Genomic DNA, 14598 nt, shown 5'->3' on the forward strand with positions numbered 1-14598 from the left:
AATTTTATACAAAACAAGTATTCCATAAATATGATGAAATAATTTGAAATTTCTATTTTATATGCATAATGGGAATGATTTTTTTCTTTGCATGCCATATGTATAGAAACACATTTTGGTGTGAAAATTTTCAATGACAGTGCTTCTTTGAAACATACAAAAACACAAAAAAGGCTACCCAAAACCTATCTGAGAGGTTTAGTCTTTTAATGGTCATTGTGGTGTTACCTTATGAATCAGAAATACCATTTATAGGTATATCTCTGAAAGAATGGAAGACTCGTGCTCAAACCAGTGTCTGCTCATGTGCAGGACATCCCTATTCACTCTAGCCAAAATGTAAAAAGGGGTGATGGGAAGCAAGTCTTTCATGGATATAAATTTTATCTGGGGGAATAAACTTACTTTGCAACAATTTTGGTGAAATGACTCCACAACATTCTGAAAACACTAGATGCCTCTAAAATGTTCACTGAAGTCATTAATTTTATTTCATATGAATGTCAGCTCAAAAAATAAACAACTATCAACAATGAAGCCTAATCAGTAGTGAGGTGTGTGTGTGCGATGATATTAGGTTGGTCACAAATACTACCTGTTATAGGAGCCATCTATCTCTTTTGATGAATTGTTTTTATCAAAGGTAAATTATATTCATTTTCTTGTCACAGTCACAGGAATTTTGTTTTAAAATAAATGTTCAGTTTTAGTATTGATTTAAAACAAAAGTAAACAACAAAGTTTCCACAGAGATGACAAATGAGGACGAGTCACAGATGACTGGAAAATGGAAACCTCAAGAAACGCTGTTTTCTGTGCTCAAGAGAATTTATTTTTAATGAGTACATATTGAACATTAGTTTAAGCTCATCAAAATTGAACAAAGACATGGTTTTTGCCTTTGGAGCTCTCATCCTAAGAAAGGTGAAAAGTCGGACTTATCAATAATTCCAAGAATCTAAATGTGCCAAGTTCTTGAACAGAGGACAAAGTGGGTTCATAATATGGTACCTGTTTGGCTAGCAGTACGATACAGAGAAAATAAACTGAAGTTGAAGAGCCTCGGCTTAACTTAGGCACTGTTGCTGTCTCTGTTAGAAGCTCCTTCTACCTCTACCTTTTTCTTTGTCAATAAACTGAATGTCATCTAGATTCTGCCTCTCCTTTATCTCCTCACATATGGAGATAATATATCAGGGGCTTAAGAATATATGACTTTTGGAGCTAGACTGCTTTGTTCCGAATTCTAGGCCCAGTATTTATATACTGTGTAACAGTAGCCATATTGCTTTGTTATTCTGTCTTAGTTTTGTATTTTGGAAAGGATATTATCAAAATTTACATTATAAAAATATAGTAAATTCAGTGATCAAGTAGGCGAAACATTTTTAATATTCTTTGGCACATAGTAAGTGATAAACATTTGCTAATTAGACTTGTATATTCTATTCCATAAAAATCTCTTTGACTGTCTTCCAGTACTGCTATCTTATTTTGACCTGATTTGGTCCCAGTTGGAATTGTGCCCTAACTAGTGTTGTATCCTCCTCCCTCTCTGCTCCCCCCTGACTTGATGCTTTACAAGCTCTTGCGTGTTTATAAATACTCAGGTCTGTTGTCATCTCTGTCAAGCGTTCTCCGATTTCCTGCTCTAGTACAGTTAAGGCTATCTGTGGTTTGCTCATTTATTCCAGCTAGAGACTACTGCATTTACTTCACATCTCATGTCCCTTAGACCATTCTCACATTGAAAGTGGGGGTCTGAATTTATTGTGTCGATGTAGCAGCCTAAGCTCAGGCCCTGGTACAAAGTAGATGCTTATTGAACACTTGAGTAGTTGAATGAAGGACCTCTGCCTGTAGGTGCTTGGCTTACAGTCTTTGTTTTGAATGCTGAAATGAGCACACGTAAGGAGAAGCAGCTACACATGTGTGGTGAGTGCTGGGGGAGTTTATAAAAGGGCATTTGGTTACCTTTAGAATAACCAGATTTGAATATTTGAAACTCAAGAAAAGGCAAAACTTCTGTGAAAACAGGAGGTCATCCACAATCTTTGCAAGAGATTTTTTTTTTTTGGAATTTTTCTCAAAGTTTACTTGCAAATCAGTTTTTTAACCATTGCATATCACATCTGTGATGGTGAAATGTGTATGCCAGATGTAATAACTACAATTACTATAGTTAATCTGCGTGCGTAGTCAATGTCAATGTGTCCCTTGGACAGTACTAGCCCGAGACTCAGAGCCACGTAGAAACAACATCAGGAAAGAAGTGCTTGACTTTGGACCAGAAGCCAGAGTTGTAGAGGAAGATGAGCTTTGTTGTTTTTGTAGGACCTTTTGAACATCCCGTTTCCCTGTTCTACAACACACTTTCTATCCTTGTCTTCCCTCTAAATTGTCAGATATACTACCTCCTTGCTCTATTTCACATTCATGGCTTCTTTTTCTATAATTGTTGTTACACATGTGTGTATATACGTGTATATTTCTAAATATATAAATATGCTTATCTGTATAGGCATGTGCGAGTGCCATGGCACACTTGTGGAGGTCAAATGACAACAACTAGGAGTGAGTTCCCAGAGATGGAACTTAGGTTATCAGGGTTCAAGGCTGGAAGGGACTTTATCCACTGAGCCCCATTTCCTTGATTCCTACTACCTTCCAAAGTCCCTTTGTGCTGCTTACATTCATGAAATAGCACCCTGCCTAATAATGCCAGGGTCACAGAAGTTTTCCTTCTAGTCCAGCCAGCTTCAGTCCCTCAGGGCAAAAGCTCTTTGCTCTTTGAAGAGACTTGGTTGAACTAATCCACACTAATGTGTGAATATCTGCTAGCCCCCTCATCTCAGAAGCTAGAGTTATTATAATCTCAGCAGGCTTCTGGTTAGCTCACATGAACCTGTAATCTCTGTAATTTCTGATAGTACTACAGAGCAAACAATGGGGCAGGAGAAAGCGAGATTGGAGATTAGTGGGAGTGTCACAACAGCAGAAGCTATTTTGAGACTGCACACTTCTTGCTTAAAACCATTCCTTAGTTTCCCTTCTTGGCCTCCCCCCTTACATTGGTCCTGTATATTCTCATGCACAGACTTGCTATATGCATCAGGTTGTGTCATTTTTTTCTTCATGGCTACATGGCATTTCTGGACAAGGTGGTGGTGTTAAGTAGTTGTACTGGGAAATAGAATTGCATTGAAAAAGAGGCCCCTACAATCATGTAGCTTGGTCTCTTAGACAGACTTCTAACAGTGGGACCAGGACCTCTCCCTGGCGCTTAGCTGGCTTTTGGTAACCTGTTCCCCATGCTGGATTACCTGACCCTGCCTTAACATAAGGGGAGGAACTCAGTTTTGCCTCAACTTGATGCGGCATGCTTGTGCAAGGCCATGGTAGGCCTGTCCCTTTCTGAGTGGAGATGGAAGGAGAGTGAATGGGGAGGGGAAGCTGGTTGATATGTAAAATAAATGAAAAAAGTTATTTAAATAAAATTAAAAAGGAAAAGAGGCTCCTGAAGATTACAAGCGGTAGGGTGTTTAAGCTCAGCCTTGGCTTGTGATTTGTTAGTGCAGGGCCCCATCTTGGCTTCTGTATTTCATTGTCCAGGACCTTCTTCCTTTAATTGGTAGTGTCTGCATTCCTGGCTGGCTGATTGTTCTTTGTGGCTCCCGGTCTTCCCTTTCTTTAGGCTTGGATTCCTGACAGCCTTTATGCTTCTTATACTCTCAACCAGGCTCGAAGGCCTTGCATGCTAAATTGCTGTCCTCAAATTTGAGTCAATGTTAGCAAAATCCAAAGATCACATTATAAGACCACATTTTTTTTCTTCTTCTTAGTGAAAGCCAATAGGCCTCCCAGCCATTTCCCAAGACACCCTGGAGATAGTGGCTAATGATCCGCTTCAGTTAGCCCACAGAGCTCCTGCAGCTTCCGCCCTCACTGCCCATACTCCATGGTAATCCGGTTTGCAAACAGGCTCTTTCTCTTGGGAAATCCAGTTGTATTTTATTTTTATATTGTTCCCTGTGTTGATGTCCTTGATATTTGTTCCCTGCCAGTCTGCGTGAAAGGAGAGACAAGGAGATGTGGAGCTAAAGAACAGAGATTCATTCGTAAACCTAAATAAGCTTCTAATTGGATAAGGTTTCTTAGCTCTTTAATCAAAATTCTGTATTCCTCTATTTTGAAAGTTGAGGTCATATTAACATTATGCCTTCCTGGGTTTCAGTTCTCTACTTAATCGTGTTTTGTTCATTGGGATGTACTAATTGTGCATGCTGCTGGGTTGCATTAAGACAGATCCCTTTGAGTATATGATATGCTTTGACTGTATCCTCCATCCCCCACTGCTTCACCTCTTCCCATCGTTCTCCTAGTCTCCTTCCTCCTCCCAGCCTCCCGTTTGCTTGTATAGTTTCCTCTCGACTGCCCTCCATACCGTTTGTGTTACTGGGTATTGGCAATGTGCAGCAGCTTGCTTGATTGAACCTACTGTTTAATATTTTTGCTCCATCTAGTGGAGCATTGATTGCCAATATTGGGTTTCAGAATGTGTTCTTTCATCAACACTGGTGGAAATAAGAATTTAATAGAATCTAGCAATCCACAGAATAGACTTCTATCATTTTTAATTACTAGTCTGTGGAAATGACTAGCTTTAGGAGGCGCGCCTTCATTTTTTCAGCATTCACTAGATTAGCTGGTGACAAGCCTGTGAAACACATTTCTTCACTCTCAGCTTTACCAATTTTGCCTTTACTTAGAAAATTGACAATGAGCACTGCTTTTATTCTAGCTAAGCATTTCCTTTTCTCAATACAGTTCATTAGTCATTTAGTGAGTCACCCCCACATCCATCTCTTCCACGGTTATTTATCTGCTGTGCCGAGCGTGCTGCCAGTCACAGGGTCTATCATGCAAGCATCGAACAGAAGCACTTTCGGTGTGCTGCTTGCTATTACAGTCTTTTGTTTGCGGCTTGTGACTCATATTTTAGTTTGGGGAGGATAAAACTCCTTTAATGATTTCTTATTTAACTATCAATAATTAAGATTAGAAAGAAAAGAAGAACCTATCTCTGCTGACATGACTTTTACAAAATTTATCTTTTTTTTTTATCAAGTTGATATTTGTGAGGCACTGACTTAGGGATTATAAAAACATAAAATCTAACCTTATATGAGTAGGATTTGATGTGTGTGTGTGTGTGTGTGTGTGTGTGTGTGTGTGTGTGTGTGTAGAAAGATGGGGAGGGAAAAGAAACAAGCAGCTATAATCCAAAGAGATAGGAGATATATTCCTCAGGAAACTAGAACCCTGCACCTGGTAAGGGATTGTGGGAGGGTTTCATGAAATGGGTATTCATGAATACTTTAGCATGGGCTAGACATTTCTTTGGTTGACAGGGAGCACGGAATTCCAAATGGAATCATCTATGAAACTAGTTGGGCACAATAAAATATGGGATGTTTAAAATGTATGACAAAAAATTGCTGATTTATAGGTAAAAGGAAACCTCAAATTGACATTGGGAAGATATTTCTGGCACAGGTATAGATCGAGACTTCTGCAACTTTTGTTTATTTGTTTATTTGTATGTTTTGGTATAGTGAAACTTTCACGAGTTACTCCCTATTCCTCCCCATCACTACGTGAAAACTTAGGGAGGATAGTGTGCTTAGTATTTGTAGTTTGCAGTTTTCCTTAAAATAAACAACATTGTGTGTGTACCCACGTGTGTGCATGTGTGTGTGCCCCTCATAAACACTGAATTAGATGTCAGAGGCCTGATTCTTGTTTTCCATTTATCTCAGCAGCTGTTACCAAGTGCATCATTTAACGACGTTGTTTTCTCACTGGTAGAATGATGAGAACATTGCCTTCTTGAGGACCAGGTTAACATGAAAATGAAAAGGAGATACTTAAGAATTAAGAAGTAGAATAAAATAATAGAATTTTTCTGGTTGAGATTAAGCTGGTACTTAACACAACTAAATATCTTACTTAGTATCTAGCTAGGAAAATCAGATCCACAAATAATTGACAGATGGGGATGTTTTTGTTTATTAATCTAAAAGGTTTGAGCTTGTGTTTGGGGAGTTCAGTTAGTTTATTTTTATTTTTCAAATTAAAATGATAATGGGGCTGGAGTGATGGCTCAGCAGTTAAGAGCACTGGCTGCTCTTCCAGAGGACCTGAGTTCAATTCCCAGCACCCACATGGTGGCTCACAGCTGTCTATAATGGGGTCTGATGCCCTCTTCTGGCCTGCAGGTATATGTGCAGAACACTCCGACATAAAATACAAATAAAATAAAATAAAATGATAAAAAATTAAACTTAACCAATATCCTAGCACAAATATTCTAACCCCTTTTAGGTTCTTTATGTTAGTAAAATATGTATATTCATGGTCAACTTTGAATAATTAATATTGGTTAAGTAGTGTGAATTTCCATCTGTTGTATTGCTGTGTAGACAGTTATGCTATGAATTTTGTTCCTTACTATTTTTACTAAATTTATTTTACATTCCAGCCACAGTTTTCCCTCCCTCCTCTCCTCCCAATTCATCCCTCCTCTCCTCCTTCGTTTCGGTCCCACCCCAGTCTACCCCTCTCCTACTTCTGTTTAAGAAAAGCAGGTCTCTCATGATCAGCCAGCCATGGCATATCAAGTTGCAGTGAGACTAAGCACCTCCCCACGTATTAAGGGTGTGTGCAAGGTGACCGAGTATGAGAAGTAGGGTCCCAAAAGCCAATAAAAGAGTCTGAGACAGCCCTTGCTCCCATTGTTAGGAGGCCCACAAGAAGACCAAAATACACAACTGTGATGTATATACAGCAGACCTAGGTCAGTGCCGTGCAGGCTCCCTGGTTGTCAGTTCAGCCTCTGGGAGCCCCTATGAGCACATGTTAGTTGATTCTGTGAGTTTTCCTGTGGTGTCCTTGACCCCTGGCCATCACATTTGACCAGATTGAGAGACCAACTGGTGGAAACAGATGCAGACCCACAGCCAAACATTAGGCAGAGTTTTGGAAATTCTTTAGAAGAAGGGGAGAAAAGATTGCAGGGTCTATACAATTTTTTTAACAAAGAGATTCATTGACCTATCCAACGCATAGTAATGTTTCACCTTAATGTATGTGCAGCATGCATGTGCCTGTTTAATGATGGAGGCGAGAAGAGAGCATCTCTCCCTCCAGAACTGAAGTTACAGATAGTTGTGAGTCACCAGGTTTGCTCAGGAAACTGAACCTGGTTCTCTGCAAGAACAGCCATTACTCCTAACCACTACCATCCCTACTGCCCTGAGTTGTGACCTATTCTAAGGATATCTAAGACATTTCAGATTTTGTTCTTTAGGACTGGAATGCTACGAAACCCTAGTCTTTGCTTTCTTTCCCATTTCTCTCCTAATCCACAGACAAGTTATCAGTAGCAGTAAAAGCCTTCTTTGCCATTCCCTTTCCTTTGCTCCATAGTATTGAATGCCAATACTACTGAAATCTGGTAATTCTCCTGTAGTATGAACTTGGGAGCTATAGGAATATGAATCATTTCTTTTAATATAAAACATTAATAGGGTTCCAAAAAGCCAGTAAAAGAGTCAGGGACAGCTTCTATTCCCACTATTAGGAGTCCTATAAAAAGACCAAGCTACACAACTGTAATATGGGTACAGAGGACCTAGGTCAGTCAGAACCTAAGTGCAGGCTCCCTGGTTGTTGGCTGTCAGCTCCTAGACTAACCCTTCTTTATACCAGTGATTTTCCAAATATGCCATACGTAGACTTAAGGACAGAAAGCTCTATAAACAACCTCCCTTCAACCATGTTCTGAGCTATCTTACATCTCAGCAGCCAGAAAGCTGTCATGAATGTGATAAGAAGATGATATTTAATGTGAAATTGGAATGAATTATCGTAAGCCTAGTAGACACTTGTTACAACTAATCACAGATAGCCGATACTTATTAATGGGCTTTCATTGGTAGGTTTTTGTAATCACGCCTCTCCCCCATTCCCTTTACAACCTTGAAATTATCTAGCTAGAATAATTTCAGTAAAATGTCTATTCTAATGAAATGATAATGTAAACTTGATCTGTCTTTCCTGTCTGGTCTAAAAAAAATAATAGGATAGTTACTCTGTTGTCTGTTATATTAAACTGGTGAATGGTCTGACTTACTTTGTTTTCAGTCCCTGATATCATTAATGTGCAGTTTTAAAACATTATTCTGGAGACAAATTAAGCAGTTTTTATGTCCTCCTAACTACTAGTCCTTCCTGAAGATTACTTGAGAAGATGTGGCACATTTCCAAAGTTACATACCCTCTGTATTTTCCTCTGTATTTAATTATTTTCTTAAAAATTAGTATAAAGCTCTCAATGAAAGAAAAGGGTATGTAGACAACTCTTATCTTGGAAATCTTAAGTCAGAGAGCATACACTTTCAATTATTAACTACGTTTTGAAATTATTAACCTCTTCCTCTTCATTCATTTGAACATAAAAGCAATGATTATGATGAAAAGACTTTCATTATTGACATAAATGAAAACATCATGGCTTTTGTATCCTTGAATAAATCTTAAGATAAACAGGGTGAAACAAAGCTATAATACTTACTGAGTATTCGACATTGGGCATAATGAGATGTGATTCCATAGAGTGAAAATACTGATATTCACACGCTTAAGGATACCTCTTTCATATATTAATCTCCCAGCAAAACAGTTAACCCTTTAAAAACTACAGCTCTCTTCTTACACGTAGGTATTCTCCTTTAACAGCCTGTCCCTGAAGATATTGAAGCAGGATCAAATAATTCACCCTGTTTCCCATCTCTTTCTGTGCTCCTCATGAATTCCTTTAGTTTATTGAATGCCTTCAAGGTGAATACTTTTGCTTTACTGCTAGTGATAAAACATAGTCACAGTTTCCCCCAACTTAACAGCTGTTTTCTAAAGGTCACTTGTCCATCTTTCAGCTATTCTGTTGGCATCTTTCATCTGTCCTCTGTAATTTTGGAACTAGAGGTACGACATACCTAGCAATAAAGTGAAGCTCCTGTCTAACAGGACTCATCTCCCCACCATTTTTATATTCTCCTTGGAGGTTTGAGCATGGTTTAGGAAGTTATTAGAAGAGGTATGTACTTTGAAATCTGGAAAAGTGGGTTTCTTGAGCTCACGTGGCCCCATTCTCTGCCTTCTGCCCTTATTGTCACCCTTTTGATCAATTCTCTTTCATGTAATGAGCATAGGATCAAAGTGATTTCTTATGTATTGCATGCTAAACATTAGAATAACGCAAACCCCTCGAGAAAAATTGGACAATATTACAGAAAAGAGTACAATTTAGGGTAAATCTACAAGGATGGGTTTCTCTCAGAAAAGGAGATGGAGGGGGTAAAAATGCATGCCAGGAGGACCTGTGGAGCAAAAGCAAGAAAGAACAAAGAAAACTGGTTGTGACGGAGGGAACGACAGCCTGCTGTTTCTGGGCTGCTACAGCAGTGAGCTGAAAGAGCCAGCCAGCCACTGTGTAGTGGATCCTTGCTGCACTTACTGCCTGGTTAATTGTGCTGTTGATCCTTCCACTCACTCAACAAATGGTTTCTCATAACACAAAGGATACAATGCAAATCTTTTCACTGTCATGCATTGTCTTCTGCTCTGTGGTCTTTTGTATGCCTTAAAATGCACGTCCCTCAACACTGCCACTTTCTTTGCAGCCACTCAGCCACCGCCAGCTGTAAGTCAGTATTTAGCCTCAGTTGCAGCACGGTTGTCATTCTTCCTCTCCTCTGGCACCCTGGTTCTGTGTCACGAAAGCTTCTTCACCATGTTTTTCTGACTCATTCCCCCCCTCAGTCAGGAGCTTCTTGAGATGAAAAAAGCTGTCTCTCTCGTTCACTTGTCTATCAGTATCAGTACGCATAGTATATAACACAGGTAATTCCAAGAGTAAATGAATTTTGAGTACTCACTGAATACTAAAATTTTATCGCATGTAGCTTTATTCAAAAGAGTGATCTAGAAATACTATGATTGAAGCATTAAAATGGGAGATGCGGGGAGAACAGTTACATGCGTTTCTTTTGAAGTAGCTTGTTTGTTTAGACAAACCAATAGGAGGTAGATTCCTGGAAAATTGATGTAAGAGAAAAAAATACAGTATTTAATGACTGGCTAGGATTTAATACTGTCTGTGGTATAGAGGAAAGTGTGAAAGATAATAAAGATTTAAGACCATATTACAAATAATGAACCCTGATCCTGGCAAAAATAAGCTTATTTTGAGGTAAACATGTTTTGTCTGAGGCAGAGCTCCTGATGCATCATCTCATCCTGCCTCTGCTGGGAGAGGAGCGTTTTCTTCCTCTTCAGCTTTCTAAGCTCTGGATTCACCCAGTTCCCATTTTCATTTCTGATCAGGAGATTAGATGTGAAATATAAGTAGTTCAACTGCACTGACTAATTTTTTTATCAAGGCAAGATGTGCGGGATATGGCCTTTTGTATTTGCAAGGCTTGTTTCTGTTTCTGGGAGCCACAGCTGAAGTGTTATACCAGGCAGAGGCACTAGGGTGCGCTACTGTGTAGTAGCAGAGCCTAGCTGTGCATCACAGCTCTTAACTTTAAAACTCCAGAGAATTTGATGAGAGAGGGATCCACAAGAACATGACAAATGATGAGAGTTCAAACCTTAAGAGAAAAATGGGCTTACTGGTAAGAAACCTTTCTTTTCCTTTATTTACTACTCTTACTTATTCATTAAAATGGCATGCCTGTTATTTTGAGATGTGGCTGTGTAACGGTATATAAAAATCAATTTTATATGTATTGTAGAATTCAGGAGACATATTGGTAACCATGTAACAATCATAGGGTGCGTGTGTAAAGCTTGATTTCCTTTTACAAAACCTCTAAGGAATTTTTATTTTACTTCAGACTTTGGAATGGATTTATTTATATAGCATAAATGTAATGCAGGTTGAGAAATATGTATTTTTAAAAGTTAAAATAAAGAATAGGGACTTGTGTAGAGATAGATAATTTCACTTAGTCACCAGAAGGTGGCACACCAGATTGTTCTTATATACACAAAGAAAAGGAATAATATTAATAAGAATATAAAATAACCTGTATTTAAAGATATTTTAGTATATTATATGCATAGGAGTAATAGAATTGGCATTTGCTTGGCAAGGCTTAATAAGAAATAATGACAAATGTGAATTTAACCTATTATACCTTTTTCTTATTTAACCATAATATTTTTGTGTATAGCATTTTTAAAGTAAGCTTTGAAATAGTATTTCTATTAAAGAGATACTGTCTTTAATATATCATTTTCACAAAGAAATAAAATTCTCTACAGCATCATTTTTTGTAGAGAGCCCTTTGACTTAAGAGAATATTTGGATAATGTCTTTGTCATGGTCTTTCTAAAGATTCTCTAGACTTTAATCTAGTTATGACTTTAATAATGCACTAATGCTTGTGAAATGATCTAGAAAAAAAGTTCCGAGATGGCTTATTTTGAGGAAAATATTAGGGAAGGCTAATGTTTGTTTTGTATAAGCTGATAGCAACATCAATGCAATAAATACAAATAAATTATGCATTGTGTTGGAGTGCCTCAAACATCTGCCAGCAAATTGTCAATTTTTTAAGGATATTTGACTGTCAGCAGCATATACTGCAGTGTTTCTGGTAGTGGTCTCTATTTTTAAAACTGCATTCCTGAGGCAGTACCAGAAGAATGTCTGCCCAATGTTGAGATGTATGCGTGTGTTTGTGTGTGTGTGTTTGTATGTGTGTGTGTGTGTGTGTGTGTGTGTGTGTTTGTATGTGTGTGTGTGTGTGTGTGTGTGTGTGTGTGTGCGTGCGTGCGTGTGTATTCCGAAGGAGCTGGCTATATTAGAAAACTTCACGGAAAAAAATCCCCGAAATTTACTGTACAGGGGATTGTACATCTATTTAGCGGTTTTTATTAATTATAGGCAGTATGGAAATAAGAAAAAAGGTAGTAAATTAACCTAGAAGAACATGAGCCATTTGTTCTATGAATGATTAAAATGTCTGTTATTTGCTTTCTGGTCTTCATGACAAAGCAGTGTATCAGAAAAGAGCTGACCTTTAAGTGTAAAAAGCTAAAAAACTGACAAATCATTCCAAAGGCTGAGGTTTATCTACTGGAAAAAAAACTGTTTCCTTCTATGCTAATTTGATTAGCTTGGCCTTATAGATCAGCTGCAAACCAATGTAGTACTTAATGCCAATCTGAATTTTATAGTTTCTGAAATATTAAGAAAGCTTCTAAAAACAAATTGAATCTTATGACTTTCTGTTACGTTTTGTAAAACTAATTTATATAGTGGCAAACTGTTCTGTATGGCCTTAAGTGTTTAGATTTTACAAATATGGCCTATTAAATTACATTAAATATTTTCAGGTTGTGCATTGAAAATTTTGAACCAGATACAATAAAGTCACAATTAACCAGATAATTTTTTTTTTTTTTTGCACTCCACTTTCAGGAGACGGAGGCAATTGTCTTTAAAACAAGCCGATTTCAAGGATTTATTCAAAAAGTCAACTTCAGGGTATGTCTAAGGGTCTACATTTTTCTGTACCTGTTTTTTTCTGATAAGAATTTATTTAATAAGAGACCCTGAGGTATTTGAAAACATTCAGTTATCAATTAATCTTCCATTGATGTCTAGGGTGTGTTGATTAAGAACTGTGTTAATATTTGCGTTGTTGTGTTGTTTTGTATTTTTCAGTTTCAGTTCACAAACCTAAGTTCATTTGGCTTTCTTATCATTGCTGTGGGATAAACAAGGGAAGTAGCATTTTCCTCTAATTTACAGAAGAGAAAAATAGCACTTGAGGTCATTAAGCTAATTAGTGTCAGAGCTGCAGCCAGTCCACGGGTCTCTTGTTCTGTCCAATTTTGCTAATGGACAAAGTTTAAAACCAGTGGCTAACTTTGAAACCGGATTGCATAATCAGTCTAACTCCCACTGTTTTCTCGTTCCTGTACTTCACACTTTTTGCCACTGTGCATCTGTCTGTCTGCCTCTGTCATCTGGGCATCTTGCTCTCAGACTCTCCCTGACCTGAGACGCTTTTGAATGTGGGAGGGCATGATAAGGGCTGTGGATACTGGTTTGGCAGTGGTGAGCAGCCAATGCAATGTGCTAAGGGGGTTGGTCCATTGATGGAGGGGAACCTGAATATTATTGTGGCTTGCGTATCTTGGGCAGGGGTAGGTTACCTTGATTTTAAGGCAGCTTTTCCCCAAGCCTATTAGACCTGGTGTGATAATATTTCTGAGTACTTGTTTAAATTGCCAAGTATGAGTCCCCGCCCCCAGACTTTGACATTTTATTCACCCTAGGTGATTCTTCAAACACTAATGTTTGAGAGCGTTTGCCTTAAAGGTATAAAAGTTTGCTGTGCCTTGCTATTGACTCTTGAAGAGCCAAGGGAAGAACATCTTTCTCTCAGCAGAATCTATGCTTTATGTCAAAGCATATCAGCTAAGCCAGTCGGGACGAGGGGCAGACAAGGGTGAGGAATGAAAGGCAGCGTTTGTGCACATTTCTGTGTCTATGCCTGAAGTGGATCACCATGGCTTTTGTGACTTTTGAAGGCTGGGGTATGTTAGAAAGGCTTGTGTCTCTGTTTTAAACTTAAGGAAGGTAAAAGGCAGAGGAAAATGTCACTAAGAGATGAAATATAAGTTTTGGTATTTTAATTATTTTAAGTTTTGGTATTTTAATAGCTAAATTTTGCCAGATTTTTAATTTGAAAATATTTTTAAAGAATGTCCGAAAAAGTAGGCTGTCCAAACTGCTGTGTGGTCAGAGCTTCACAACATCCATGTATTCCTCCTCCTTTGGCTGTGTCGGAGGAGACTGAGAGCACTGTGCAGTCTGGTCACGTGTGCTCTTCTGTATATTTGAAACATTAGCAAAGTTTTCCGTGCTTACTCATGACAACTAATTCATCATGCTGATTCTCTCAAGGAGGGTTTGACTAAACAGTAAATTATTGATTTTGATATTTGTGATTTATAAAGCCTTTTATATGACACTATGCACAGTGACTAATATATTAAAGAGGCCATAGTAGAAAGATGCATTTAGTTGACACGAATGCATGGTCTTAAATAAATTTGCTAATGTTTTCCCTATCTTCTGCAGGAGCAGTTTAAGCTCAGTCTGGCTACTTCTTCAAGTTTTGTTGCTTACAAGTTTTTTTTTTTTTATATACTTTACAAATCGGAATCGTGAAAAAATGTATCTCTGAAAACCTCCAATCACAAATATTTGGTTTTAATATGTTGCAATTTCATGGGAACTTACATTGCTCAAACCCTTTAGTGGATGACTGATAAAAACGTTCAGCAGTATCTAACTTAGATTAAACTGAAGGAGGAATCGTGACTGCTAGCCAGCACTAGCCAATAGGAAAATGTGCTTTCGTGAAGTTGTCCATAGCTTCAGAATGCTGTGGGGAGTAAGCGATTATTTTAGGCACGTACTTTGAAGATATTAAATAGTTCTGAATGTATTAG

At 38.1% G+C, this 14598-nt stretch overlaps 1 protein-coding gene across 5 annotated transcripts in view; it reads left to right on the top strand.

Annotated features, from left to right (window-relative positions):
- The window catches only part of Klhl13 (kelch like family member 13), a 171700-nt gene that overhangs the window by 90965 nt on the left and 66137 nt on the right, over nt 1–14598 (top strand). Inside the window, exons 1-2 of one of the 5 annotated variants that reach the window (XM_005368912.3) lie at nt 10330–10739; nt 12554–12619. The exons of 3 other annotated variants lie outside the window; for them this stretch is intronic. In XM_005368912.3, coding sequence (XP_005368969.1) covers nt 10699–10739; nt 12554–12619 — 107 coding nt within the window. In that variant the 5' untranslated portion in view covers nt 10330–10698. Of the gene's footprint in view, nt 1–10329; nt 10740–12553; nt 12620–14598 lie in introns of those variants that run through there. One more of the 5 variants, XM_013354380.2, reaches the window with a different exon arrangement.

The sequence above is a fragment of the Microtus ochrogaster genome, unplaced genomic scaffold, assembly GCF_000317375.1.
Source record: "Microtus ochrogaster isolate Prairie Vole_2 unplaced genomic scaffold, MicOch1.0 UNK42, whole genome shotgun sequence".
In the NCBI taxonomy this organism is placed as follows: domain Eukaryota; kingdom Metazoa; phylum Chordata; class Mammalia; order Rodentia; family Cricetidae; genus Microtus; species Microtus ochrogaster.